We start from the raw sequence: 27,473 nt of genomic DNA on the forward strand, positions 1-27,473 counted from the left end.
ACACATACACACACCCGTACAAAATACACGCAAGCAGACAAACATAGTGTAACAAAAGTGGTATTAACAAGAAGGAAAGGACCTTTTTGCGTATCCCATGTTCGCCCGTAGAAAGAATGTCCGGTCGGTGGAGTTGGCGCTTGGCCCGAATACTCTCTGTCACACACACATGCTGTCAAAGCGAGACACAAACAATCACGCCTGGACAAACATCAACTAATCCCTTGCCTGGTTGCCCGCCGAAGGCACCGGCTTTGTCATGTCTTTGGCCCCCAAAAGGCGCAACCTTCGGCACCCGCATATGGGGCCGGCGGCTAGGCTGCTTGGCATATCTCTTGCATTTCAACCGTTCCCATATCATTCACCAAATGTCGCTGATCCACTACCACCTCTGCTTCTCGGTTTTGGCGCTAACCAGTGCTAGAGCATTTCGGAAAATCACGATTGTCAGTGAGAATAATGGTTTCCGTTTCATTTCAATGGTGCTCACTCATTTTGGTAACGTGTTTGTGTGTTTGTGTGTATGTGTGTATGTATGTAGTGGTATGAGGGAGGTCCTGTTATTCTGTGTGCCCCAGAATGGGTAGGCACAGAAAAAGGGTTCCACACATAATCTTTTCGGCTATAGTTTCTCTATTGTTTTGGCCTGGTCTAGCAATGAATGAAAAGGAAAATGCGAACCAAAAAGGAATTTAGTGCTCAAACATGCCACTACGCAGAAGCAGTGGCATAGAGTGATTGCACTATGTGGTTTGTATAAACGTAATAAAAAGTAAATGTTATCTGTTTGATAATATTCACCAACGACGCTCCCAAAATGTGAGCTAAAGCTTTACATTCGATGTCAAAATGACGACAGCTGTTATGCAGGCCTAAATCAACATTAAAGGCAAGTATCCAGTACATGCAGTCATGTAAATCTTGTGAGCGTGGAGATAGAGTGTAAATGAGCTATTCTTGTGTATGACAAGTAGGTTATCGTTATCAAAAATGGCTCAATAGATATGTGAAACATTTGAAAACTGGATTGGCCAGCTCTAATTAACTTACTTTATCTATTTCGAGCACACTCATTGAATTGTGAAATTTCCATGTAAATTCATTTGCATTTCCGTGCCCCAACCATCAGATAAGACAGCAGCGATAGATTCTAGCAGCACTTTTTCGTGGTGCGATTATTGTCCAACTTTAAATGCAATTTCGCCTGTCAAAACCATTACCCTATCGACCGTATGTTCTTAAATCAATGAAAAATCATTCACACTGTCAGCATCAGTCAGAGATGGATGGATTGAATGCTGCACAGAAGCGTTCGGAACTGCCCACATGCCGGGGTCCGGCGAGCTAATACAGAGCAACCTGATGACATCTGTGTGACATTGCCTTCATTCATCATTGCAGATCTTGGCGGAATCAAATCACAGCATAATCAGATTGCAGAATAACATTCTCCACTGCTCCGACCGGCCCGACATGCAATGGACGGTTGAGTACCAACGATCCAAGAGCTTCTTATCGAAATGCCGTGTCGACATGGCTTACGATGCACATAAACTCATCAACCACTCATCACATACTAATTGATCTTTTGATCTCGCCGCTAGCGTTAGGCAGTACGGCTAGTACTTATTCAAACATCTTTGCGAAGCGAGTGGCATCCAGCTTGAAGCGAGCAAAATTAGAAGTGAGCAAAAGTAGAACGCTGCGCCCGGACTGTCAGCGCGCCTTCAATCAAGTAGCATCTGTGTGCCACTAATCAGTTTGCAAAGCAGTGCTCGTTTAACGGGATCTTCTGGCGATGGTAGTGGGTGGTTGTTATCACTCTTGATTGGCAGGTGTTTTGCTGCCGCATTCACAACTTTCGCAAAATACAATTAGCGATAAATCCGAGCACATCGGAGTTTAGTTGCATTTGATATTGAGCTCTGAACGTACTTCATCAATTCACTAGCAAGCATCTTCGCCAAAGTGGGAACGGTGCCTGTGAGAGTTGATTTCATGCTGCTACGAAATGTCGTCACTTCTCCAGTCTCTCTTTATCCTTTTGCCTCTGATACTATTCTCGTGATCTCTTAATACCTGAAATGCCACTACTTACAGAAATAATTAAGCTAATCTGATCTCATTTCCTATGTAATTCCTCGTTTTCTCAAATTCTTCATGTAGCCTGGTCAATGAGTTTTTGTTTGTTTTATCAGCGACACTGGACCTGTTGCATGGATTGGGGTGTTTAGGGTATGAGACAGTTTTTTTTATTGATAGTTACTTATTGGAGCTTTCATAGCTCTAAGGCTGCAAGCAAATAACTATAAAGCCAAAATAAATTTTAATGGGGCAATAGATAATCGATGGAAGTGTGTTGCTAAAGGTTGTTCTGTTGAATTGAACAATTGATTTTTTATCAGAGCTTGTAATTATTTCCTTTTCGGTTCCTTTGAGTTGATTTGCTTTTAGTTGTATAACTGAACTATCATCTTCCTAGCTTTGAACGATACAACTATTTATAGCTATCATACCACTGTTCTGTAGTACTTCATTACATTTCATGAACATACAATACCCTTTAGCACTGGCATGCTCGGGCCCCAATGCAAATCGATCGATGCTGCTTTAAGGCGGATGTATGCTCCGACACATAATAAATTCATAAAACGTTGAGGAAATTACGTTTAATTTTACCTTGTCATGGTATCGCTTCATTTGAGCGTCTATAAATCTAACAAAAGGGCACCCGAGAGAATAGGATCGCTTGGTAGCCTGCCATCAAATAGGAAGTGTGCGCCAACCGGAAGCAACAAACGGCAGTCGCAGCATTTTGGCATTTCTTCCAGCACGATCATGAGCGCCGAACCGCGCGGGGCAGCTGCGAACTTCACATCGCTCTGGCTCGCTCGCTTCTCGCAAAGATGTGAACCATCCAACAGGGCAATAAAGCCTCCGCCTTTTGCTTGTGGTGAGGCGTTTCCCCAGCCAAAGGTAGTCGCATCCTACCCACGGTTGGCCCAGCATCAGCGACGCGTCTATCGCGGTAATAAAACCGCCCCCTAACCCGAGCACATCAGCCCCGGAGCCCGGAAGCGGATCAATAATAATGGCACGGCTTCTAGCGAAGGCTTCGGCGATGGATGCACTGCGGGTGGGCCCGACCTGGTCGATGGAATCAAGCAGGTTCGGGTCGATTAAGCTACGCGGTGCAACCATTCGTAACGACACTGATATCGGCGTGATGAATGGCGTGTAAAAGGATTAATTTCTGCAAGGCCAGCAGTTGTGCGCGTGCTGGCAGGAAACACACAAACACACACATACAACACTCACTGCAGAGTGAAGATATTCCCCGGCACGCTGGGTGAGCAGAGAGCAGCGGTAGAGCACAGTGCTGCTAAATCGGTCGATCACTGAATAGATGAACGGTTGGGTGAACGAGCTGGTTGGATGGATGGATAGATGGATGGATGGTTGATGAAAATTTGCTGAGATGAAGACGATTGTGAATTTGGTGGCTTTGCGATAAATTATTGTGCACCTTGGTGCACAATGATTCCCTAACAGGAACTGTAATGTAAAAGCACTGAATTTCGGTATCAGCTATTGGCAAAATTAAATGCATCATACTACAAATCCTTTTACCACAAACAAATGAAAACAAATGTGTGTAACTAAACACTAATGGATGCCAATTCAAAAAAAGATCCATTGTCTTATTCCATTTCCTTTAAAGCACTACTGGTGCCTGCACGTAGCATTATTCAACGCAAAACCAACCACATCATGAATGAAGCAGAACTTCCAAGTGCAAATTCATGCCGTTGCTATCTGCGATCGATGCTGACGCGTCTTTCGTGAACAATCCTAATGGCACCGAAACTATTGGTCGTCACACACAGAGGTCATGGATGTGTGGCATCACCAGTTGTGTGCTGTGCACGCTCTCATGCTTGGCAAAAGTATGCATGGAGAGTAGCGTGCGAATGGTATCATAAAAAAAAACTAAAAATGCGCCATTCAAAGCTTTTCGAATGACAAACACGCTTCCATTCAGTGTAGCCATCTGGCCCATGCAGAACGATCGAAACCACTAACGGATGCTTAGTGGTGTTGTTTGGTGGGTGTTTTTGGTTTTGTTGCTGGTATAGATGGAAATTGAAAAAAAAGAAAATCCCTTCGAAATCCTTGATTAGTGCAATGGCAAATATAAGTTAGGAAAAAAGAAAGGATGAAAAAAAATACAGTATGAAATGAGAGATCGATATTCAAATACTTATGGTAAGATAAGTTTATATTTCAAATACATGTTAACCTACTACACCGATATTATGTAACCCTCTAAATGTACACAACTGTAGGACATTTTGGGTATATAACACAATAACATAATGTTGGCAAAGTTTTGAGACACCGCTTCCAGTCTACACTACTTAACTTTTTAAGTTATTTTAGGTTTGCTTTATTTGTTTATAGATAATGTAATTTTGATTGAAGAACTAAACGAAGCATTTGTTGAGACGTTATCTACAGAATTCTTTCTTTCACTCGAATGTACAATAAATGTGAGATATACAAGCGTTTTTTAACCAACGTTAGTTTATTGTAGCTAGAGCTTCAGTCGCTTGGTTCGGGGATCGATAAAAGAATGGCTAAAGATCGTTACCTTTGTCGCGTTCGGGAATTTTCGTGCTATCGGGACTGCTCGGCCCGTTCGTTATCAGCACGACTCCACTTCGATAGTGTCCTGTAACGGGATTGAAGGCAATGTTCACTGTGCCATCGAATTGACCGTTAATATTTATTTTAATATTTAACAGCATTATTTAATTATATAGGAATCTATAATCTATAGAAGAAATAATATGTACCTTTAAAATCTAGAATTTATCCTAGTTAATAGTACATAATACCTAGGTAATTAAAACTTAACAAAATGGAGGCAGCTCATAATAGGGCACACAAAAATGATTAAAAAAATCTTTCTCAACTTGAACACTCCCAAAAATCACCCTGCTTTGAAAGTTTATTTTCCTCGAAGGGTAAACTTCAACATCAACCTTCAGTGAACTAATAATGCCACATTTTTTGTAGCTCTAATCAACCTTCAAAATTCTACCACAATCCCGAACCTACAATTTTGCGTCGAAATGTGTTGCAGAGCGCTAATTTTCATGCCTAATTTGTTTTCCATCAGCGGGGCAGGCAAACCCGCCCGGCAACCATTCAATACATTGCTCAATCACAACATTGCTTTCGAGAAATCGGTCCCGCCCAATAGAGATTTCAAGCATAATAAACTTAAGATATGAAAATCGAAAAGGGCCGGTACGAGAATAATATTCTCAAAATTTCCTTCACCCTTCCCGTATTGGTTGCCCATCCGCTAAACCTGTTTGATGTTGAGATGGATGAAAGTCCCGTGTCGGAAGGACGATGGGAAATAATCCATGCTTCACGATTGCAACTAGCTTGATATTACAGGGGTTTCCAAGCTACTTCAATAGTGAAACTGGAGATTTCGACCACGTTTAACGAATGCTGTAGGCTCTAAGGCGCTACAGTGCTGTGAAGCCGTGTACCAAAATTAAAAAAAAAATAGTGTTACGCTTTTTAAAATAAAACTTTTTGTTTTGAATGGCATTTTCTAACATGAACTCATTTGTGCAGCTTTAAGATTTTGTTTAACGTACTTGAAATCCTCACTTCCAACATTCAAGTGACTTGGAAAACCCTGTCTATCCATCCATCCATCCATTGCACTAGAAAAAGGGAATTCTACTTAGGTACGAACCTTAAGCCAACCCCAACCTACAACCTGCCTATCGTTGGCTTAAATCTAAGGGATTCGAACTATTGGTGAAAGGATATGCCTACAGGCGTACTCTAAATCCTTCGCGAAATGCTTGTTTACGAAACGAACTGCCACGTGTGCTGTACAGACCCATTCTTTCTACGCTCTACGCTGACAGCGAACTGTACTTGTCGATGTTTCTATGGTGAGCACTGGCACTGGAGTGATTTGCAATCGAAGGTTCGAACGCGAAACAGATGCTGCTTTCTCCGGTGTTGATGAAAATTGCCAACCCTAGATTGGGCGTAGGATTATGAATTTACCACGAGGTAGTTTTCCCACATCCCTTTTCTGTAGCATTTGCCCACATTTTCCCAAACCGTTGCCACCGACACGGTATCGTTCCGAAAAAAAAACGACTTTCAAAAATTACGCTCACTCGCGGAGTGAAGCAGTTCTGAGTGGGTAGAACTAATAATCATAAATTTCTTGGAACCGTTTCTCTCCACATGGTGCTATTCATATTTGGAAGTTGTTGCACCACTTTGTTTCTCGGGTTCATTTTACCCTATTTCCATTTTCTCTTTATATGTTCTAGGTACGCTGTAAGCAGATATAGACATAGGCTTGCTAGGTGAAAACGAAACTCAAACTAAAATCTTTTTTGTGGTAAGAATCGACAGAAAGCTCAGTTTTCTATGATTTTATACAGTAGCTTTAGAATATTATTAGCAAAATGTCTGGTCGTTACTATAAAATAAACAAATACAAATTGTTTACTAGATAAATATAGGAAAATTAGAGGAATTACTACTGAGTATGGAACTAACAACCAAAACATTATAATACATAAACCGGAATAGTTATAAGTTAGTGTTATGTCAATGCGGAAAAAGCATTTTTTCTGCTACACTAACGAAACACACGTTATAAATAACGTTGTTCAATTTCGAAATAAACAGTACATATTTATCCCTTTTAATCTTCTGTATCAAATGAAACAAAGTAACAAACAAATTTTATGTACACATCGAGAATGTTACATAGAAATACACCCATTCTAAACAGAATGCTAATTGCGAAAAGGTCAGAAAAGAATATAGCATCACAAAAAAAGTCCTCTAAATAACATGGCTACGATATACATGACCCTCTAAAATCGCACTGCAAATGAAACAGAGAAACCCAAAAGGGATGCAAACAGACTACAAAAGAAATCCGAAACCCGACGCCAACAAAGAAAACCACCACGAAACAACTGTCACTGATAACAGTAACAAAAAAGAAAGAAAGATGAATTCAGCGTGACAATGCCAAAAGCAGGTATAAATGATAGCGTAAGAAGGTGGTGTAGCAAACGCAACACAGCCTGCATTCAGTACAGGTGGGTGTGAATGGTGATAAAACAACGCAACAAAAGCATCTTACTATTGTTTTGCTCTTTTTACGGTGTGACGGTATAGATAGCGTTTCCTGAACTCTTCCTTCAACCGGGCGCGCTGCTCCGTGTTGCTGACCTTCTTTTGTTGCAAATGGAGGCATAACGCAGAACATGTTAAAAGTAGCATTTACAAAAATGATGTCTCACTGTGCGCAGTGCAACACAATTACACACGCGTACACCCGGTCATACGTTGCAAAAGAAATTCCGCACACCATTGTAGTGCAAACCTTCCAGCGTGCGGCGATGGAGACGCATGGTTGCTTGTGTATGTTACTGTGCGAAGCTGATATGATAACTTTACCCACTACGCTTTGGTGCAGACTTTTGCAGCATTGCTGTTACAGAGACGTATTGCATTTTGTAAGAGATTGTTAATTACGTTTCCCTGCAAGGCGAGCTGTATCTTGCGTAAATGTGTCCCAGGAGTTGAAGGTCAAAGGCATTCAGCGTGGTTGGGAAAAGATGTTCTCCAGCGCTCAGAAACAAGCCGTGTACATGCTGCCATGTGTTTACCGGCTGTGCAAACTTACATGATATTTTGCAGCAGCTTACTAAAGCAGGCGTGCAGAGTGGTGTAAAGTACATATTCTGCATGTCAATGTACGATGCATACATGAGTAACAGTGCGCACAAAGTTTATTGCTTGACTGTGTGTTCTTCTAGCGCCGGGAGGTTTATTTTCTTTGTGAAATTTCTAAGATAGCATTTGCTACACATATTGTATCATACCATCTTTTTTAAGATTTTTTTTTATTATTTACAATATTTCACCTTCAACTTCATGTTTAGAAAACGAATGATATTTCGTATCTTTTCAGTGTATTACACAAATAATTAGTTTGTTCACTATTTTTTAACTTTAATTTAAAAAAAATGTTATCGAAATTCGTGCTAATGTCAAGAGAAAATCAAAAGCTGTTGTCTTCCATGAAAACATGTTAAAACAACTTTGCCGAAGCATTCTTAATTTATTTATGTTTGGTTTTGCTTTGTTTCAGAAAACAAATCGTTCTGTTCTGTTATGTTTTTTACTCTTTGTTCATTTCCATTTTCGTCTTTCTGCAATTCAAATTAGGTCACGTGTAACAGCTCTTGCACTAAGCCCAATTCATCGTAATTGAGTTATTTTTACGCACAAATTAAGAAATCCCTTAACGCAGCTGTCCCTCCCGCAACGCTTTGCTGTAAATCAGAATCTCTAGAAATTTGCCTAGCTTAGCGGGGAAACTTTTCCTGCCACACGGAATGGAAGTCCGGTACAGCAGTCCAGAAAAGGAAAAGAAGAAAACAAGGTGAGCAGGGCAGGGCAAAAACAAACAAAACCTAACAAGCAAGCAAGTTGCTATTGCATTGGACGGTGCTGGAGATAATCCGCTCAGCTTAGCGCTAGCGTTAGGCGAAAAATATTCGTCCCACATTCGCACCCCTGAGCGAAAAAGATAGCACAACACTCATTTTAAGGCACACGCAACCAGACAGATACGCCGGGAAGACCCTCGATGCAAATTGTTAAACCCAACGACGTCCTGAAATGTTTGTCTGTAATTCCCACCATTTAGTGCGAAGGCAAACGGGAAGCTTTACGCTAGTGTCGCTGAGGCATAAGATGCTCGCCAGTAGAATTATATGCATATTAATTGGTAAAGTTTGACAAGCGTGAAACGGACCGGAACGACCGTCTACGCGGATGCTATCTCGATAATCACGGTTTTCCGTTTGTGCTAACGTGGCAGTTTCTTTTGAGTATGGAGCGGATCTCGTGAAAGATTGGCTTCTCATTTCTGTGGGAATGGTTTTTTTTTACTTGCGGGAATTAATTCCAATCACCACTTTAAAATTAGTAAGAATTTTTTTTATGTGTATGATTTTTTTGGAGCCATTACCAAAACAAAGCAAAGAGTATATTATGTGTATTGAAAAAAACCCTAGAATTTGTTTCTCATTAACAACACGTATCTTTGTTTTTATTTTTAACCCAACGAGGTACGCCCTAGCGATTTTCACCTATCACTGGAGTTTCGTAAGTCGTTTGCCTTGCCTGTGGCTTCTTGACAAGCTAAATCCTTGCCAGTGAGTGCAGCACAATCACACATTTCCCTCACGCCTGCAAGCAACGAATTAATTCTCCCATCAGTCCGTCCCAGCACGAGCTCAGACCCGTCCTTGACGAATCGACTGTGGCTTCCACAAATTAATACCTTCAATCAACCAGTCAACCAGCCAAGCCAGTCTCCCTCTCAAAACCCGAGACTCGCGGCTCTTCGGGAAGAAGGCACACTGAGGTCGGCTGTTTAGCTCGCATTTTGTTTAATGAAATACGTAATCTGATGACTCTGTTTCACTGCCCGTACGGGCAGCACCAGCTCCGGCTACTCACCACGGTAGGAATGTTTTGCGGTCTGGAAGGTAAAATGCCTCTCTGCAGCCGAGTGGTAGATTTGCTGAGTAATGCGCCACAGTTTCCAGCAAACGCCACCGGGACGCTAACCATGCGTAAAAGTAGCCCCTGTTTCCTCTGACCGAGACGGTGAGTTCGGGAACTGGGACGGAGGACCACAGGACTGCATGCCCGTGACGTACGTTTAGTTGCAGCAGTAGAAGCAGTCGCAACACAGCCGTACAACCGTGGCATATGTGACCAAACACCAAGAGACCGTGAGAGTAGATTAGGGAATCGTTTCACTTTCTGTTGTCCGTTACCGTTTATGTACACATTATAAGTACTTGCTGCTTGCTGCCTCTATCTGTGATCTAATCTAACAGATAACAGCGCAAAGTGAACGTTGCAGCACAATGTCTAAAGGCCGCTGTAAGATTGGCCATTCACGGTTTCTGTTTCTAGTGTTTCCTGTTACCTTTTACTGCTATCTAATTGCTGCTCAGCATAGTGAAAGAGGGCACTGTTTTGTTATGTTGTTGTACATACAAGGCGTCTGAGTTCAAAGAGAATTGGGTAATATATATTTTGATATTTTATTCATAATGGCATACGTAACAACGTTCATTCATGAACATGCACTTAGGGATGGTTGAAAATTCTAGTAAACAGCTAAGGTAAATATTAATCTAATAATCATTTCCTTTTCCATACAGATGTACAAAAGCTATAATTGTAAGCTCGAGGAAAATCTCTTATCTTTAAGATCACTCCCATCAAAGCAACAGCCTTAAGCGGATCATACATTTAATATGTATTTTTAGCTGATTGAGTGTTATGCAAACCTTTATTCACAATGGCATACCCGCACGCACATTCACGGTCTTCATTACTGCTGCCTTCTGTCAACAAACCTTACAAGCAATCGACCATCGACGGATTGTTGAACTATAAATACTGCTTTCTGCTCCATCCTTCTAATCCGCACGGTCCGATAACGATGACCGATCATATATCAACAGATAATTCCTTCAGCCTTTGCAACGATTTCCATTCACATCTCTATTTGTCAACGAAACGGTGGTACAGAAGGGGGACAAGCAAGGAATCTTCAACTCTGGGATCACACACACACACACACATATACACACACAAAAACCAACCCGTATGCTCGCACGGACGATTCAGGGTATAAAATGGCTTAGCCTTGGGAAAACGGGAAAGGAATTTTCAACCAACCGTTCGTGCGTTCAGCCGCTCCATCCATCATTCGATTGCGCCATTGCTGGGGCGTTAAGTCCGTTTCGTGAAGGCCGTGTAAGTTTATTCACCAACCGTTTCGTTCCCGATTCCCCTCCCCGCCTGTGTTCAGTGTGCGAATATATACTGCTTCGGGGTCATTTTGATGTAGCATATCTGTAGGCTTTGGTTGACTGGCAGGAACATATGAATCTCCATTAATCATACACTTAATCTTTGTTGCTGAAGAAACCGTCAATCCGTTGGCACTGTGGATGGTCCGTAGGTCGTAGGTGTTTCTGTGTGGCTGTTCACGTCAACGCAAGGTGACACAAGAATATTTGCTGAAGTGTCAAGCCTTTTGGATGATTGTGCTGACAGGTCCACACAAGTAGACCAAAAGTTTACATGCGTAGCTGAATATCAGTTCATTTTCAAGGATGGGTATGATTATTTGAATATTTGTAGAATTATAAGGAAATTTAATTTATTTCAAATCTATTCCAATAATTGAAACGTTTTCCTTCAATTTGTCATATTAACCTATGAATCTTTAATTTCTTCTTACAGTAAAATCCTCCGAAATACAGGCTGTAGAAGGTCGCAAGATCTCTCTGCCCTGTCCTTTATCAGCACCGTCCAGGGATAAAGTGTACATGGTCCTGTGGTTTAAGGATGACGCTGGAATTCCTTTGTACAGGTAAGTTATTTGTACGTTAAAATTACGATAGTTTCAACTAAATCGAATGAATAACAGTAGCAAGAATTGTAGAGATCTACAAAAATGCTTTGGTTACACAAAATATCAAACACAATCTGAAATATCACGATCATTATCTAGATTGTTATGTTGCAAAACATGCTAATGTACGGTTCAATTACTTTGGAAATGAATTATGCATTCATCCAAATAAAACATGTTATTCAGATCAACCTGCAACCAAGGTGTCTGCAACAAATCTGGATGGAGCTGTACCATGATTACAATTCATCAAAAACCAATCGTGCCGAAAACGCTCCTCAACTGTAGGTCCCAAAACACCTATTTCCGAAACGTACTTTCTATATATTGCTATGTCAGGTGCCGGGCTTTCATTTCAACCGAAATTTCATGCAACGAAACTAAACACGCAGCTCTTTAAATGGTGTTGGGAGATGTGGGTATTTGTTTCTGTACTGTGTTGCAAATCAAACACTATTGCAGCAGCTACCGGTGCCAAAGCTCCCCATTTTCTTTTTCCAATCGTACGTGTTACGGTTTATCGCTTTTGCCAACGTTTTTCGTATTTCAACGATTTCACACTCCACCTTTGATAGTGTTTTCATGATAAACTATTTAATTACCCTACGCTTTTGTTTTTCGGGTGACTTGACACGCACAGTGACTAACTCACGGTCCCTAAACCGTGTTAGAGGTCAGCCGGATTACCAGGTGTAATGGCGGAGCACATAATTTATGACATGCCCTTTTGATGGAAACCTCTCATTTCGTGGGCAAGTCGAATAGACGAAAAAAAACAACGCTCTGGTCAACTGAAAGGCCATAACTGTTTTGCTCGTTCCTATATTATCAGTGCGTCACGAACCGAAGCACAAAAAAGGCTCTACCACACAAACATTTATTTTACTAATCGCATTGAAACTAAACAATCAATACACGGATGGTTGGCGTGACGGAGAGTTGAAGTCTAGCGTGCTAATTGAGCTGGTTTGATGGTTTGAAATAAGACACTTCGTCCTGTTGAATCTATTTTTTTTATTTTTTTTACACTTGCTGTGTCTGTATTCAGCTGAATTGAATTGAAAGCCTATATTGTACGATGTTAAAACAGTGTGAAAGCTTAAACTTAACGCCTGTTAACACGTCACAAAAAACCCCTCAAACGCACGCACCTCGCGTAACACAATATGTTCTGCTCGCAATGCTCCAGAGAGCAGAAGACATTTTATTTCGGCGAAAACTTCACTTCGTATGATGAGCTTTCAAATGGTGTCATTTTGCTCAGCCTGTTGTTACCTTCAGCTGTTGCTTCGCTGCATCTTCCGACCACGAAAATGAAGTGCTTACCTTCGCTTCGTGCAAAGTGGATTGTTTCCCGAGCCGGTTGTCTCAATGCGGCCCAAATACTTACGGTACATTTATTTCAATTTTTCCCACTGCCAAACACTGCCTAGATATGGTGTGCCCCTTTTCCCTCGGCCTGCTGGGCTAGTACAGAACACCAGCCCAGCCAATCGGCACACGTTACGCGACATAATTCAACCATTACCCTAAAGGGATTATTTGAAACGTGCCCATCGAGAGTAGCCTTTTTGCCTGGCTGCTGGAATTGGGCTGGGTGGGAACATATGAAGTTGACATCGCTTGGAGCCTGCCGTCCCAAAGGGACGGTGCGCACGTATGTGTGTGCGTTTGGATCTTTGGGCAATGTTAAACCGTTCTTGACACGTTCGCCACATTTGTCGTGTTATTTGGCTTCTTATTTTGGAATAAATATTTGAAACGATCAAACTTTGCACCATTAGTGGGAATAGCGAATCGATTGGTGTAATTTATTGTACGTTTACCCCATGCCTTACAGCATTCTTTGCTTTGTGGATTTCAATTGTTTTGGAGACTTTTGTGTTGAGATCGTAATCTTACTCTCATGAATCGTGGATGACGTTATTGGTTTTGTTGGCAATTGCTAACGTATTTATCATAAAGTATTTCAAACTGTTAAAATTGGCAAGATTCTGCCTTTCAAATATTTGAATAACTCTTGGTAATGCAATGATGAAAAATTGCTGATGAAAAACTATGATTCAACCCGTACACAACGTCAACTGTATTGACGACAAAAAAGGGAATTGACCATCCTATTACGACGATTGCTTTGTATGTGTCGTACTTCCGGTTTGTACGGAACGTTCCTTCTAGATAATGGGCAATATATCCAAAGCATACGCCTGTTCTAGACGCCAATCCTCTTCAACTGGCAACAGGTTGCTTGTTAACGATTTATGTGTCCTGTCAAGTGGGATGGACACAAAAAAGCACACACACAAACACACATCTCATCAACTTCATTACACACACTTATCACTCGTATCCGTTTGCAAGACAACGCTACCAGCATCATCATCATCATCATCATCTGCTATGGTAGCTCTAGAATCGTTTGCTTCACGATTACCATGGTCGGAAGCTATTCAGTCACAATGAAGTGCTTTGGCTCTAATCTGGTTTCGAAGCCCAGATGGTAGAGAAAAAAAACCATCTTCCGGTGAGTAGTGCTTGTTTTTGTCCACTTATTGTGTGCTTCATTTTGCTATGAATCATGTATAATTGGATCCTAACTTGTCATTATGATTTATACCAGCCTGTTCAATACAGCTTGCACGTTATGTACATCAGCTATATTCCGCTTTAGTTCCGCATCAAGCAGATTTAAAATCTTGCTCGGTCGCGTTTTGATGGTACAGCTGTGGTGAAAACTCTAATTGCTATTTAGTAGCAATTTGAACCCATAGCACGGTGAACAAATTTCGTTGATTCATTCCACAGCAATTAGCGTCAACGACGCTGGTGCGCGCCCGTCGTTGTTTCATGTTCCGATTTCGCGTGAATTTACGCGATCACTTAATGTGCCAAGCAAATCATCGTGATGATGTGATGAAAATTTCATACGACAAAAAATTAAGTTTTCAAACACAGCTGGAGCGGTCTTTAACAGCATGTGTATATTTATGTGGATGAATTGTATTGAAAAACACGCGTGAATCATGTTTTAGAGAACATGGTATGATCTGAAATTTTGAACTATACTTTTGGGACCACACAATGCCACTATGCACAATGTTAAATTGAATCACGTGGGTTCTGTTATTGTGGTTTGCACGATAATTACCACAACCGCGTGAAAGTGTTTCTTTTTAGCAACTCTCGAGAAAAAAAAACAAACCTCAACCGAGTGGACCATTACTCTCATTAATTGAGCACTCCACTTCCAAGGCTCATTACTTATGACACTGCAATTATTTCACTTAACGCCTCTCGCACCAGGCAACAGGCAGGTTTCCTGGAAATTGGAGCTGGTGCTAAACTTCGCCTACGATGAGATGAAATGAGTGTAAAGCAAAATGCGACAATAAGGGCTTTTGCCCGTTTCAGCAACAGGAAAATAATAATTATATTCAATTAAACCCCAAGAACCGCACTGGCTGCCCGGCCCGAAGGTGATGAAAGTTGTTCACCTTAACGAATTAAAGTGGATAATGTTTTTGAAACGAAAATCCAGTGAGACCCAGACACTATGAATTAAGTATTTTTAGCTGCAATATTTGGTTTGGGCAAAGCCTTCAAATGAATGCAACAGTAAAATTCTGTAATCAATTGGATTTCAGGGAAAATATAAAGCTTTTGGGACAAAACTGTTATATGACATGGATTAAGGTTTGCAATCATTGGCGACATAAAAAAGTATTTATTTTTTTAATATTTCTTCCTTGCACCACGCACTGAACCGAGTATAAACAGTCTTTTGCAGTTTATAGTTCACTGCATCGATGCAAATGCTGTTCTCATCCACCAAACCTCATCCTCTTACCCTCACTTTGCGAATTGTCATCTTCTTCGACAGCAAACGACCATAGTCTCGTAGATGCCTACGCTCGCAACCGGTACTATGGACCGCGCTAACGACGTTTTCTGCACTCCAATCGGTTGACTTTTCGCGTCCCGCAACGCTGGATATTCATAAATTCATTGCGGCTTCCTAAATTTTTCAATTTCATTTTCATGATCCCTCCCAACCACTGTCACCGATCTTGTGCAATAAAGCCGTTACGACTCCAGCCAAGGTGACAACGCGATTCGAGCTGGTGGGTGGACGAACGGGAACGGGTTGGAATTCGCACCCGCCTTGCCAGCGTATGAAATATGACGGAGCAAAGCACAAGAAATGTTGCGACTGCTTGCTGATGCAGTTCATTCCATTGCCATTTCGACAGTCAACGAGCGAACGAATGCTCAAACGATTGGTGGAACTCTCGGCAACCATTGGATTCGCTTCCGCATTGCTTCAAGCCGGCCTTGCAGAATGGCTATAAAAAGTGTCTTTAATGAATATTTTGCATAATTCACATAAAATTCATTCCTTAAGCTGAATATATTGGAAATTTGTTCTGTGCTACTATTAGCAATGCAGGGCAGGTATTGCAAAATAAAATGTTAAAGGAGGTTTTAGGAGGACTCAAGAAAATAAAATAAAAAAATGTTCAACTTATTTTGATGTTTTTTTTTTAAATTTCAATTTTGGAAGGCTTAGTTATAGGCGCTAGATTGAAAAACATCAATGAGATTTCAAAGATATCTAAGGAGGATTATATAGCATTTATACTATCCTTTCAAAGTGTTTGTTGATATTACTTCCCGTTTGCTTCACAATACTGAAATTGAATTACAGGATAATGATTATTATAAAAATGAGTTCATTCACAAGTTAATTTGTTCGAACCAAGTTCATCAAGTATAAAACTTATTCCGATGAATTGAATGCACGCAGAGAATCTTGTAATTATTGTTAGAAAACGTTCCAAATCTCTACGTTTTGGAATTGGTAATCAATTTAAAAAAATATATACAACGAACTTTACAAATTGATGTCAATCTGTACCACATCAGCCAAGTTGAAGCAATTCTCTACCCAAAGAACTACTTCCCACAGGGAGTAAAAGCGATCCCTGCCGGACTGTCCTTCAACAGCTAGACAACATACTAAATCGTTTGCATACTAAAGGTTTGTCTGTAGGACATGATAATACGCTTACGTTTACAATATTTCCCCACATCTCACTTTCGCACTGAAATTGTCCATCAGTCTGGAAAAGGGTTTCGGATGGCTGGGACGCACACATTCATACACGCATCTAGCATCAGATCAGCATAGGAAAGAGCATCGATCCGACATGCAGCTCCCAACAATACAAATCACCTCTCAACTGCGCTGTGGAACTGATTGGAGCGATTTTCTTTTTTACAACATATACAATTTATTCATAGCTTTTGACCGTTTCTACAATGCATGTTTCCAATTTTGGCCCCACCTGTCACAACTCGCCCCAAGTCACGAAAAAAAATGGTTCCCGGCACCAACAAAAAAAAGGGTTTCCGAAAATAATCGACCAAACACCGGGTACGCACTTTCCTGCAAAATGTCTCGCATCACTTAACGTTTCGGGTAAGAGCGGTGAATCCCGGACACAGTGCCAACCAAAACGGTCAATAAGTATCCGGCTATCGATCCGTTCCTGGAATGGCGAATGTTGTGGATCCAAACATATTCCACACCCACCCACACACACACACACAAAAGGGCCTCAAGGTAGGAGAGAACAAATAGACGCATTTTCTATTCGACAACCGTGCACCATGTTTATCAATTTTTCTAAAGGATGTCTAACCGAAAAGGTTTTTGCGAGCCGCTGTACAGCACATAATGGACTGTAGCATGTAGAATTTTAAGCTTCTTTACCCTGTCGTGTGTAGTAAATCTTGGCAGTGAGCAGGAGCCAGTCACAAACCAGTTGGCAGGATCGCTTTTCTAAAGTGGGGTCTGCGATACGGGTGCTTTTGATAATGCTTCTCCTTGAAACAAGCGATACCGTGTAGTTTGTGATTTATATTGACTGGAACGTGTAATCTTTTCTTTTATAGACTTTGCTCTCAAAAAGGTATTTCAACGATTGTACATGATGCTGGGATATTTGTTACCTCACTGTGTTAGTTATTATATGAGTTATTAAGGCAGAACAAACTACTTGCTTTGATTTTAAAGAATACAAATAAGAACTAATATGAGCGACATTTCGCAACGATTGTCTAAAGAAATGGAAGAGAATGAATTAAAATTAAATTAAATTAAATTAAAAGTAAAATTGAAATACCTTCATTGCGTAAATATTCTATTTGACATTTAAAACTGACCTTAATGGTTTTCTATTTTAATAACATAAATAATTTAAACTAGCAGTTGTTTCTACCATGATTGGACATGATGACTTTATTCGAAGTACAAGCTATAGTGGGCTATTTGAAAATGTGTTTTCGTATTTCGCCAAAATTCCTGAGAAAAGATGTTTACCTTCTAATCGGTATGAAAAGAAACATAATTTGTTGCATAGTTAAAATAAAGGTAAAAAAACACGTTATTAAGAGTAGATTCTCCAACCGGCAGCCGAAATGAATACATTGATTTGAAACATTTTTAAACACAACAAAATTTTGAAACAAAATTAAAAAAAAAATTTCTTTTGCCGATGTAGTTTGTTTTTAAAACATTTTATCTTAACATTAATAAGGCTCTCGCATTATTAGCGAAACTCAAAAACCTGTGAGATGCTGTAGAAATCAAGCTGCCCTATATATAGAGCCCCGGCGAACTCTATTTGGTTCTAATGATTCTTTCCAACGCTGCATACATATATTCAATGAATGATATGAGGATTTTAATATCTGTTGAATTGGATGACTATTATTTCATCTTTTATGTTTATACCATCAGAGTTGTGTTTGTTGTTTATTGTTGATGACTTGTTTATTTTATTTATGGTTTGTTATTTTGATTCAAGAAATACATTCCTCTTATTATGTTTTTATTTATTTTTATTTTTATTTATTTACATAACTGCTGTCTGAAATTAATTCTTAACAACAAACCTATTAACTAAACTTATTAAATATTTGCTCGGAGGATGGATCGGAAGGAAGGTAAGGAGAGGTGATGGTCAAACAGGTGTGCGCAGGAATTAAACAATCTCACAGCACGTAATAAAGGATCATTTAAACCAACTGAAGTGCGTCGATTTGGAATAAATAAAGGAGCACGAGGGCGTAAGAAACGAGTTGGAACATAGAAATGCAGGGATGAAAGAATGATTTGTGAATCCACAGCATTAGATATGAGCGAAGCAACAAACATTATTTGGGAAATGTGACGGCGTTTTGCTAATGAGTCCAGACCCAACAGATGGCATCTTTGCTCATAGTCCGGTAGGGTGTCTGACGTGTAGCCGGGCATTTTGCTCACCATATACCGAGTAAATGATCTCTGCACTCTTTCTATGCGGTCAATCGATGTAAATGAGCTGGGGCACCAAACAACAAAACAGTATTCCAAAATCGGTCTTACTAACGAACAATATAACGCTTTTAAACACAGAGGGTCGGTTATGCGGATTGAAAAACGTTTTATCATACCGATTGTTTTACGAGCCTTTTTAACGGTAACATCAATGTGATCGAGGAATGATAACCTGCTATCGAAAGTTACACCAAGATCTTTTATCGAGAGTACACGATTTATTGCTATACCCTCGAAGTTATAAGCAAACGTAACGGGACAACGTGAACGACTGAAGGACATGACATGACATTTTTCGGGGCATAGAACTAGCTGGTTCGATGAGCACCATGATGCAAATCGGTTGAGGGTGTTTTGGAGCGATGCGCAGTCATCAACAGACGATATAGATTTAAAAATCTTTAAGTCATCTGCATAACAAAGAAAACAATCGTGTGGAATGGCAGAGATAACATCATTTATAAATAAAACGAACAATAAAGGACTCAACACGCTACCTTGAGGCACTCCCGATTTGGATGAAAAGGATTTGGAAAAGCAGGAGTTTAGTTTAACACGAAAAGAGCGATTGCTGAGAAACGAATCAAGCCAACGAATGTGTGAGTCAATGAAACCCATTTTGGATAGTTTCGCAAGAAGGATAGGGTGAGGAATACGGTCAAAGGCTGCTTTAAAGTCAGTATAAACGATATCAACCTGAGAACCGCTGTCTAAACTAGAAGTGATAACGGAAGTCAAGGAAATAAGGTTTGTCAAGGTAGAACGTTTAGGAAAGAAACCGTGTTGCTGAGGTATAATGCAGTTTCTTGCAATAAAGAGGATATGTGAGTGAACTATAGATTCAAATATTTTGGAGCTTGCACAGAGGATGCTGATTCCACGATAATTGGTAGCATTTTCACGATTACCTTTCTTAGGGATAGGAGTAATATGAGCTAATTTCCATGTGTCCGGAAATGAACATGAGTTAATGGATATACGGTACAGTTTTAATAGGAGAGAACCAAGTACATTATTGCATTTCTTGTATACTGCTGCTGGAATGCCATCTGGACCGGGATTATATGACTGTTTAAGATTTTTTATTGCTTGTAAAACTGTGCTAAGGTGTAAGTTTAGATTACTGTCGTTGATTATATCGGTGGGCGTGTTATGAGTGCTATTGGAGATTGATGCTTTGATTTTGCTTGATTCGGCATACACACTTGAAAAATGTTCAGCTAGAAGGTTGCAGCAGCCGTCAGTACCGGATGCAGAGAGATTGCCAAGAGTTAGATGAGAAGGGATATCATTAGATTTACGACGTTTATCAGCATATCCCCAAAAGGCTTTAGGGTGTGTTTTAAATTGTGCTTGCACTCGGTGGACGTAAGATCTAAAGCAGGCCCTGTTATATATGCGATATGCATTAGAGGCGTATTTGAATATGCGCTTATGATGAGGATCTCGCATGTCTTGATAATTACGTAGTGTGCGATTGCGATCTCTTTTGAGGGAGCGGAGAGTAGAGTCAGACCAGGGAGGGGAGTTGTTGGGTTTATAGGTGGGACAGCAGGAGGGGAAAGCCGAGACAATATTAGCATTAAAAGTAGTAACCGCATCGTTAATTGAAATATCTGTATCTAAGAACGACCAGTTAATATTAGAAAGCAAAGCTGATAGTTTAGAGTAATCCATTTTTTTGAAGTTATATCTACGTGTATTTGACGATACTGAGCGCGGAGCCTTTTGAATATTTTCAGAGAGAGAGAATTCTAAAGCTGGATGATAATCATCTGCTCTAAGTAAAGGTGCTACAGCCGATAGCACCTGAGAGTTTATATCAACTGCGCTCTCATTAACAAAAATTAGATCTAATTGACGGCCCAGACTATTTTTGATTCCTGAGATTTGGCGGAGACTACACTCTGTTATTATGTCGCAAAATACATTATGTTGAGCGTTGCTTGATGAGTGTGCATTACTTGAAACATAATAGTTTTCAATGGGCGTCCAAACAACAGAAGGCATATTGAAATCACCTAACAAAAACATTGAATCATTTCTTTTTAGGCGCTGTTGAACCGCATCAATACTATCGCTAAGGCTATTTATCAATAAGTTATTTGCAATCATACCTGGCGGGATATAAATGCCGCCTATAAATAGAGATACTCTCTGCATCCTTATCTTTACCCAGACCATCTCGATGTTGGCTGGAGATGAAATCAATTCGGTGATCAGATCCGTAGCACACGCAATTAGTACACCACCACCACGAGCGTGTACGCTGTTATTAGGAGAGCGGTCGCAGCGATAAATGTTGTATTTGTTACCCGAGAAGAGCGAAGACGGTATTTGTTCGTTTAGCCACGTTTCGGTAAAAACAATGACGTCATAGATGTGTTATTTACATTTATACTTAATCAATAAAAAATGGTAAATGACTATATTGAAAACAGCTTCTATTTGGTGTAACGTCCTAGGCTGACAGCCTTTACAGGAATTCAAGACTTGATCTGTACCATACGGAGCCGGATAATCATTCCTTGCTACAGGCAGACGGTCCTTTCTAGGCTTGAATCCACGATAAGCATGTTGTTAAGTCGTGCGAGTTGACGACTGTTCCAAGATATTGCCCCCATTAAAAAACATAAACAGTATCGAAAAATGTATCAATAACGCAAATGCTGTTACTCTTCATGTGAAATTACGTTCGTTTGAAGGGGTATTTGTAAAAAAATCTTTAAGAAAAGTTTTTGTTATGAGTCACTGTACTTGAGGACGAGGATTTTCTTATTTGTGATTTTAATGAAAAATACTGCTTTATTGATAAAGTCATCTCCCGCTTTATTTAGAGTTGTGCCTCAAGAACCAGAACTGTACGATTCATTCAATTCATCCTAAAGAACGAACGACCTACGTTCATCTAATCAACGTTCATCGATTCTTTATAAATTATAATGTACTGAGTTGTTCATGAAAATAACCCGGGTAGGAACCCGTCGAAATGAAGAACGTCCTAGTACGCCAGGTCGTTCATTCCCCCCATACAAATATGAACGTTAATCGTATGACCAGGACGTTCACGAAGAGAACGTCCTACCCGGCGAAATAAAGAACGTCCTAGCAAGCCAGTTCGTTCATTCCCCCATTCAAAATGAACGTGAATCGTATGACCAGGACGTTCACGAAAAGAACGTCCTACCCGTCGAAATAAAGAACGTCCTAGCAAGCCAGGTCGTTCATTCCCCCCATTCAAAATGAACGTGAATCGTATGACCAGGACGTTCACGAAAAGAACGTCCTACCCGTCGAAATAAAGAACCTCCTAGCAAGTCAGGTCGTTCATTTTTTCCCATACAAATATGAACGTGAATCGTATGACCAGTTCGTTCATACTCCTGATACAAAAATGCGCTGTACCACATGATAGACATGTGTCGATGAAACAAAATCAGCATACTTTCTCACTCAGCCCAACAAAACATCCGATCTGGCATTCTGCACTGGCTTTCTGCGGAGAGCACAGTACAAGATAAGAGAGCGGATAGAATGTTTCGTTGATCTACATCGTTCACTCTCTTTCTGATCCTCGGAGACGATGCCGCTTCTGCAATATGCGCTCTCTTTTTCTTCCCGCTGCAATACTTTCAGCTGATAGTTACCGAGAGAACGATCACAGAGATAGAGAGTCAAAAAATGACGAGGACGGGGGTGGTATGTGGGATGAGTTTTTTTACCTACTTGTGAGCGAGGTACAGTCGAAGTTCAATAATTGAACGAAATTTTGGTTTGTATATTTTTCGATGGATATTTGATAGTAGGTTGATAGCTCAACTAAAAAGCATGCCTTTATATTAGTGAATCTAGTTTCATAGAAAATCGCAAAACTGTCGCCTATAATGAAAAAAAACCTCATTTATTTTGTGCAGGAAATAACGTGAAAATTTATCACCAAACGTGACACTAACCAAACAGTGAGCTGCCAATCGAAGTTCAATTAGTGAGTTTGAACTGTACTAGTCGTTTTGTTTGAGAGAGAAATGACCTTCTCGCGCTTTGAGGAAGAGAGGAAAATTACACTAATACGTTTATGGTCACTAAATCCATATGATAAATACATGGATCACGTGTGTTCGGTTCGTTGTTGTATAGGTGATTTTGACCGTTATTTTTGAATACGTTCGATTTCTTCAATGTGTTGTATGCTTGTGGTAATAAACATTGCTGAAACCGTGATTGTATTGATAAATTGATCTTTGATATGCCATTTGTTGTGATCTTTTGACTTGTAAACCACAAATTGATCTACGCTCCATCGAAATAAGTGAAAATTTAATAATTGCACGGCGATCAAAGGTAACATTAGTCTTGGTAGTTAAAAACAAAAACATAAAGTGTTGTATGAAACATTTCCACAGATATGATGGCTCCAACAAACGCATCAACAAGCCCTGTCTGGGATCATTTTAGTCCGGTAGAAACTGGCGCAAAGTGCCTTTATTGTTTAAAGGTGTTTAAGTATACTAAAGGAACTACTTCGAACTTGAAGCGGCATTTGAATTTAGTGCATAAAACTGTGCCGTATTTAAAACAAAAGCAACCAATTCCTCAAACTATTAACATAGACGATGAAGCGGGACCTTCTGCTGTAAACTTTCAGCCATCAAATCAATATTTCAATTCAAATATGAGCATACAAGGTTATCTGAAGAAACCCATTAATAGCGAGACAAAAAAGGTTTTAGATAGAATGTTGCTAGATCTAATTTGCAAAGAATGTTTGCCATTTAATTTAGTAGAAAGTGAAATTTTCAAAAAATTCGTTTATACATTAAATCCGAACTATATTATGCCTACACGAAAAAGTTTATCAAACGCCCTACTACCGAGCGTATATAATCAAGAATTTGAAAAGGCTAAAGAGAAATTATCGACCGCCAAAGCTATAGCTGTTACGTCAGATGGATGGACGAACATGAACCAAATAAGTTTTTTTGCCTTAACAGGTCATTATATCGACGAAAATTGCAAACTTAGTTCTATTTTGATAGAATGCTCGGAATTTGAAAATCCTCATAGTGGTAGGAATATAGCTAATTGGATTCAAGGTACCTTGAACAAATTTGACATAGAGGATAAGATTGTTGCAATGGTTACTGACAATGCTTCCAATATGAAAGCGGCATCAACTGAGTTGAATTTTTGTCACATACCATGTTTTGCACATACGTTAAATTTGATTGTCCGAGATGCTATAAAAAAAAGTGTGCTACCAGTTGTAGAAGAGGTAAAAAGAGTAGTAATGTTATTTAAGAAAAGTCCGAAAGCCTCACAAATGCTAGCTGATACACAAAAAAAGCTCAATTTAGATCAATTGAAAATGATACAAGAAGTGTCAACGCGATGGAATTCGGGGTATGATATGCTTAATCGATTTTATAAGAACAAAATTGCTTTACTCTCCTGTGCAGATAGTTTGAAAATGAAAATATATTTAGAATCTCATGATTGGGAAGCAATTGAACAAATTGTGAGGGTTCTAAAATATTTCTATTCTGCTACAAATATTGTATCCGCCCAAAAATACATAACTATTTCACACGTGGGATTACTATGCAATGTGCTGTTAACCAAAACATCACAGTTTAGAAATGATGAGGATATAGCAGAAAACGTTCAAAATTTAGTAGCTTTGCTCATTGAAGGTCTACAAAACAAGCTAAAAATTTATCGTTCCAATGAGCAGATACTTAAATCTATGATATTAGATCCTAGGATTAAACAACTTGGCTTTCAAGACGATGCGGAAAAATTCAAAAACACATGTGAATCGATTATATCTGAGCTGCTTCCGTTGCAAAAGCCCGCAGTAGAAGTCGAAAAAGTAGTCAAAAAAGTTAGCAAGGATGTGGACATGCTTTTCGGCGATTTATTAAAAAACAAGGGAGCTCAAAACTACAAAACACCAAGACAAATAGCTGAGAATGAACTACATCAATATTTAAGCGTTGAAAATATTGATTTAGAAAATGATCCGCTTCTTTGGTGGAAAGAACATCAAGTTCTTTATCCATCTTTGTTTACTCTTGCCATGAGCACTTTATGCATTCCCGGAACGTCCGTTCCATGTGAAAGGCTTTTTTCTAAAGCGGGACAGATCTACTCTGAAAAAAGATCTCGACTAGCGCCAAAAAAATTGCAAGAAATATTGTTTATTCAACAAAATGCATAATCAAAACGTCGTTGCAAAATTTGTAACATGGAGTATATGAAAAAATTGTTTTGTAATGCACTTTTTGTAATTAAGTAAGACTTGAATTATCTAGGTGTAAGTGTTATTTTTGTAATATAAAAAATGAATTCAAAATGGTGTTAAAATGTGTTGGTTGCCTTAATCATAATAGATGCATCACTTAATAACATAATTAGGAATACATGAGTTTTTTAGTTCAGTGACTAAGAACTGTTATGCTTATCATATGAAACTGTTAACAAACACCCATAATATGAAACTATCGCGAAATAAGATCGATTTACCATACTGTGGTTAGTTGACGTGAACGATTGAATCGCGATTCACGATCAGTTCATGTTAATGAAAGAACCGGTAAATTCACGTTCATGGTAATGAATCGAATTGCCCAACCCTAGCTTTATTGCGTTGGTAGTATTGTTTTTATATTGTGCTCACAAGCATGGCCGTCGTCTATTTAACGATAGAGCTATAACGCTACAAACATTGAGCGGCTTTTCCCATGGAAGTTATATTCTTTACATGGCCAAGATTCCTTGTTTCTCTTCTTTGGGAACCGATTGCTTCCCCAAGCTCTGCAATATACACTTCAAACACTTCAAAGCTGTCCTAATTTAAGCTCTCTGGGTTGTTGATCCAATAAACCGTTCAAATGGGGATTAAATTATGTGCTGTGTATGTATGTGTGTGTGTGAATAAGCTGAAGTATAGTGTGAATAAATATTTATGCAAAATTGAAAGCGTCCCCTACTCTCTCATAGTCCTTTTTTGTTTCACGAACCACTGTGGGAAGCAAAGAAACCACCATTTTGCTCTTCTTTCGTTCTGTTTCTCTCTCGCTAGCCCTAATTTGTGTGCACTGTTGTTATCGTTGTTCGCTATGCCTCTTCTCGCAGTGTCTCAACAGAAGAAGCACTTTTCGTCATGAAAGCCGATGAAGAAAGCTTTATTCTTCACTTCCCCCTCCATTAAAAGACAGCCATTTTTATCTACGCGAATAAACGGTGAAGGCATTTTGTAGTCTAGGGAACGGGAATTTTCAATACCGTATATCCCACCCATGCGGCTCCAGAACTGTAAGTGAGTTTTGTATACTTTTTGTACCTCTCCATCTCCTCGGGATGTGTGGAACACATTCAAAAGACTTGGGACTGTAACTCTGCTGTAACTGAAACTCACGACACAAGCCTCGCGAACGTTGCTGTGTAAGCGTGCATACATCATCATGTCTGAAGAGAGAACGTCACATTGCTCCATTAATGTCTTTCGCCTTTCCTCCACCGAAGTCCCAAATGAAAAGACTTTTCAGGATGGTTCAGGTCCCACTCCCTTCCTACTTGCTGCCTGCAATACATGCACAAATCGCGACATTCCTTGCCGGCCGATGCGAGAATCAACACAAGCTCTAAGCTGTAGTGCACTACAGAAAGAGAGAGTGTCATTTTCTTCACTTTAAGGACGATATTTTCTTACCCGGCCTGCCCACCCCCGATCGCTCGAGGCCGTCTCCGAACCGAGTGGACGAGAAAAGCTGCTGAAAAGGCTGATGGTTCTTTAAGCGGTCGCTTCAGAACGATGTCGACAAAAGCCCAACCCAAGCCCTCGAACCGGTGCATGCAGGTGCCATGTGGTGCGCTGCAAATACCCAGGCAAACCGAAAGAGGAAGCAAAATATGAATGAGCTACCACGTTCTATGAAGATATGATGGGATGTAGCTATCCTTCTTGGGCTGGCAAGAAGATGTCCCTAAACCGCGTCGGCTTGGTCCTGATGACGGTGCAAGAACCCCGTGCTGCTTTCCCTACCAAACAGGCGCACTCGATTCACTCCACTGTCTGTCGATTATCTGCCGAACGGTACGAGCCTGGTATTCCCAACATTCAACCCACCGCCAAAGTGGAAGGTGGCGTGCGAGCGAGCATGCCTACGTGCCTTGGCTACGTGGGGTCGGGAGACACGCGTGAATGTCAATATTAATGTGAGCAAGTGAGTCAACCACTCAGCCCGAACGGGTGTGTGGCAGGGTTGGCAGGCGGCCCGGGTTGTTAAAGGGAAATGGTAAATTTGCTTTCACCTGGCTATTTTGGTTTGACGACGCTGACAAGAGACGCCAGACGGGGAGCCCGACCCGAAAATAACATTAAAAGATTGGTTTAATGGCATGAAATGAATTTTGAGTTTAATGAATCGCAAACGTGTATCAAGGAGGAAAAACGGGTCGCTTTAACTAAATAAAAGACGCAATTTAGCCATACAACGTTACTGGGTGAAC

General features: G+C 40.1%; 1 protein-coding gene across 8 annotated transcripts in view; it reads left to right on the forward strand.

Moving 5' to 3' along the window:
• LOC121595989 (neural cell adhesion molecule 1-like) overlaps positions 1-27,473 on the forward strand; it is a 202,690-nt gene that overhangs the window by 97,692 nt on the left and 77,525 nt on the right. For all 8 annotated transcript variants that reach the window (XM_041920513.1, XM_041920514.1, XM_041920507.1 and 5 more), the window contains exon 4: positions 11,410-11,539. In XM_041920513.1, coding sequence (XP_041776447.1) covers positions 11,410-11,539 — 130 coding nt within the window. The remainder of the gene's footprint in view (positions 1-11,409; positions 11,540-27,473) is intronic.

This window comes from Anopheles merus, chromosome 3R, assembly GCF_017562075.2.
Source record: "Anopheles merus strain MAF chromosome 3R, AmerM5.1, whole genome shotgun sequence".
NCBI classification, from domain to species: Eukaryota; Metazoa; Arthropoda; class Insecta; order Diptera; family Culicidae; genus Anopheles; species Anopheles merus.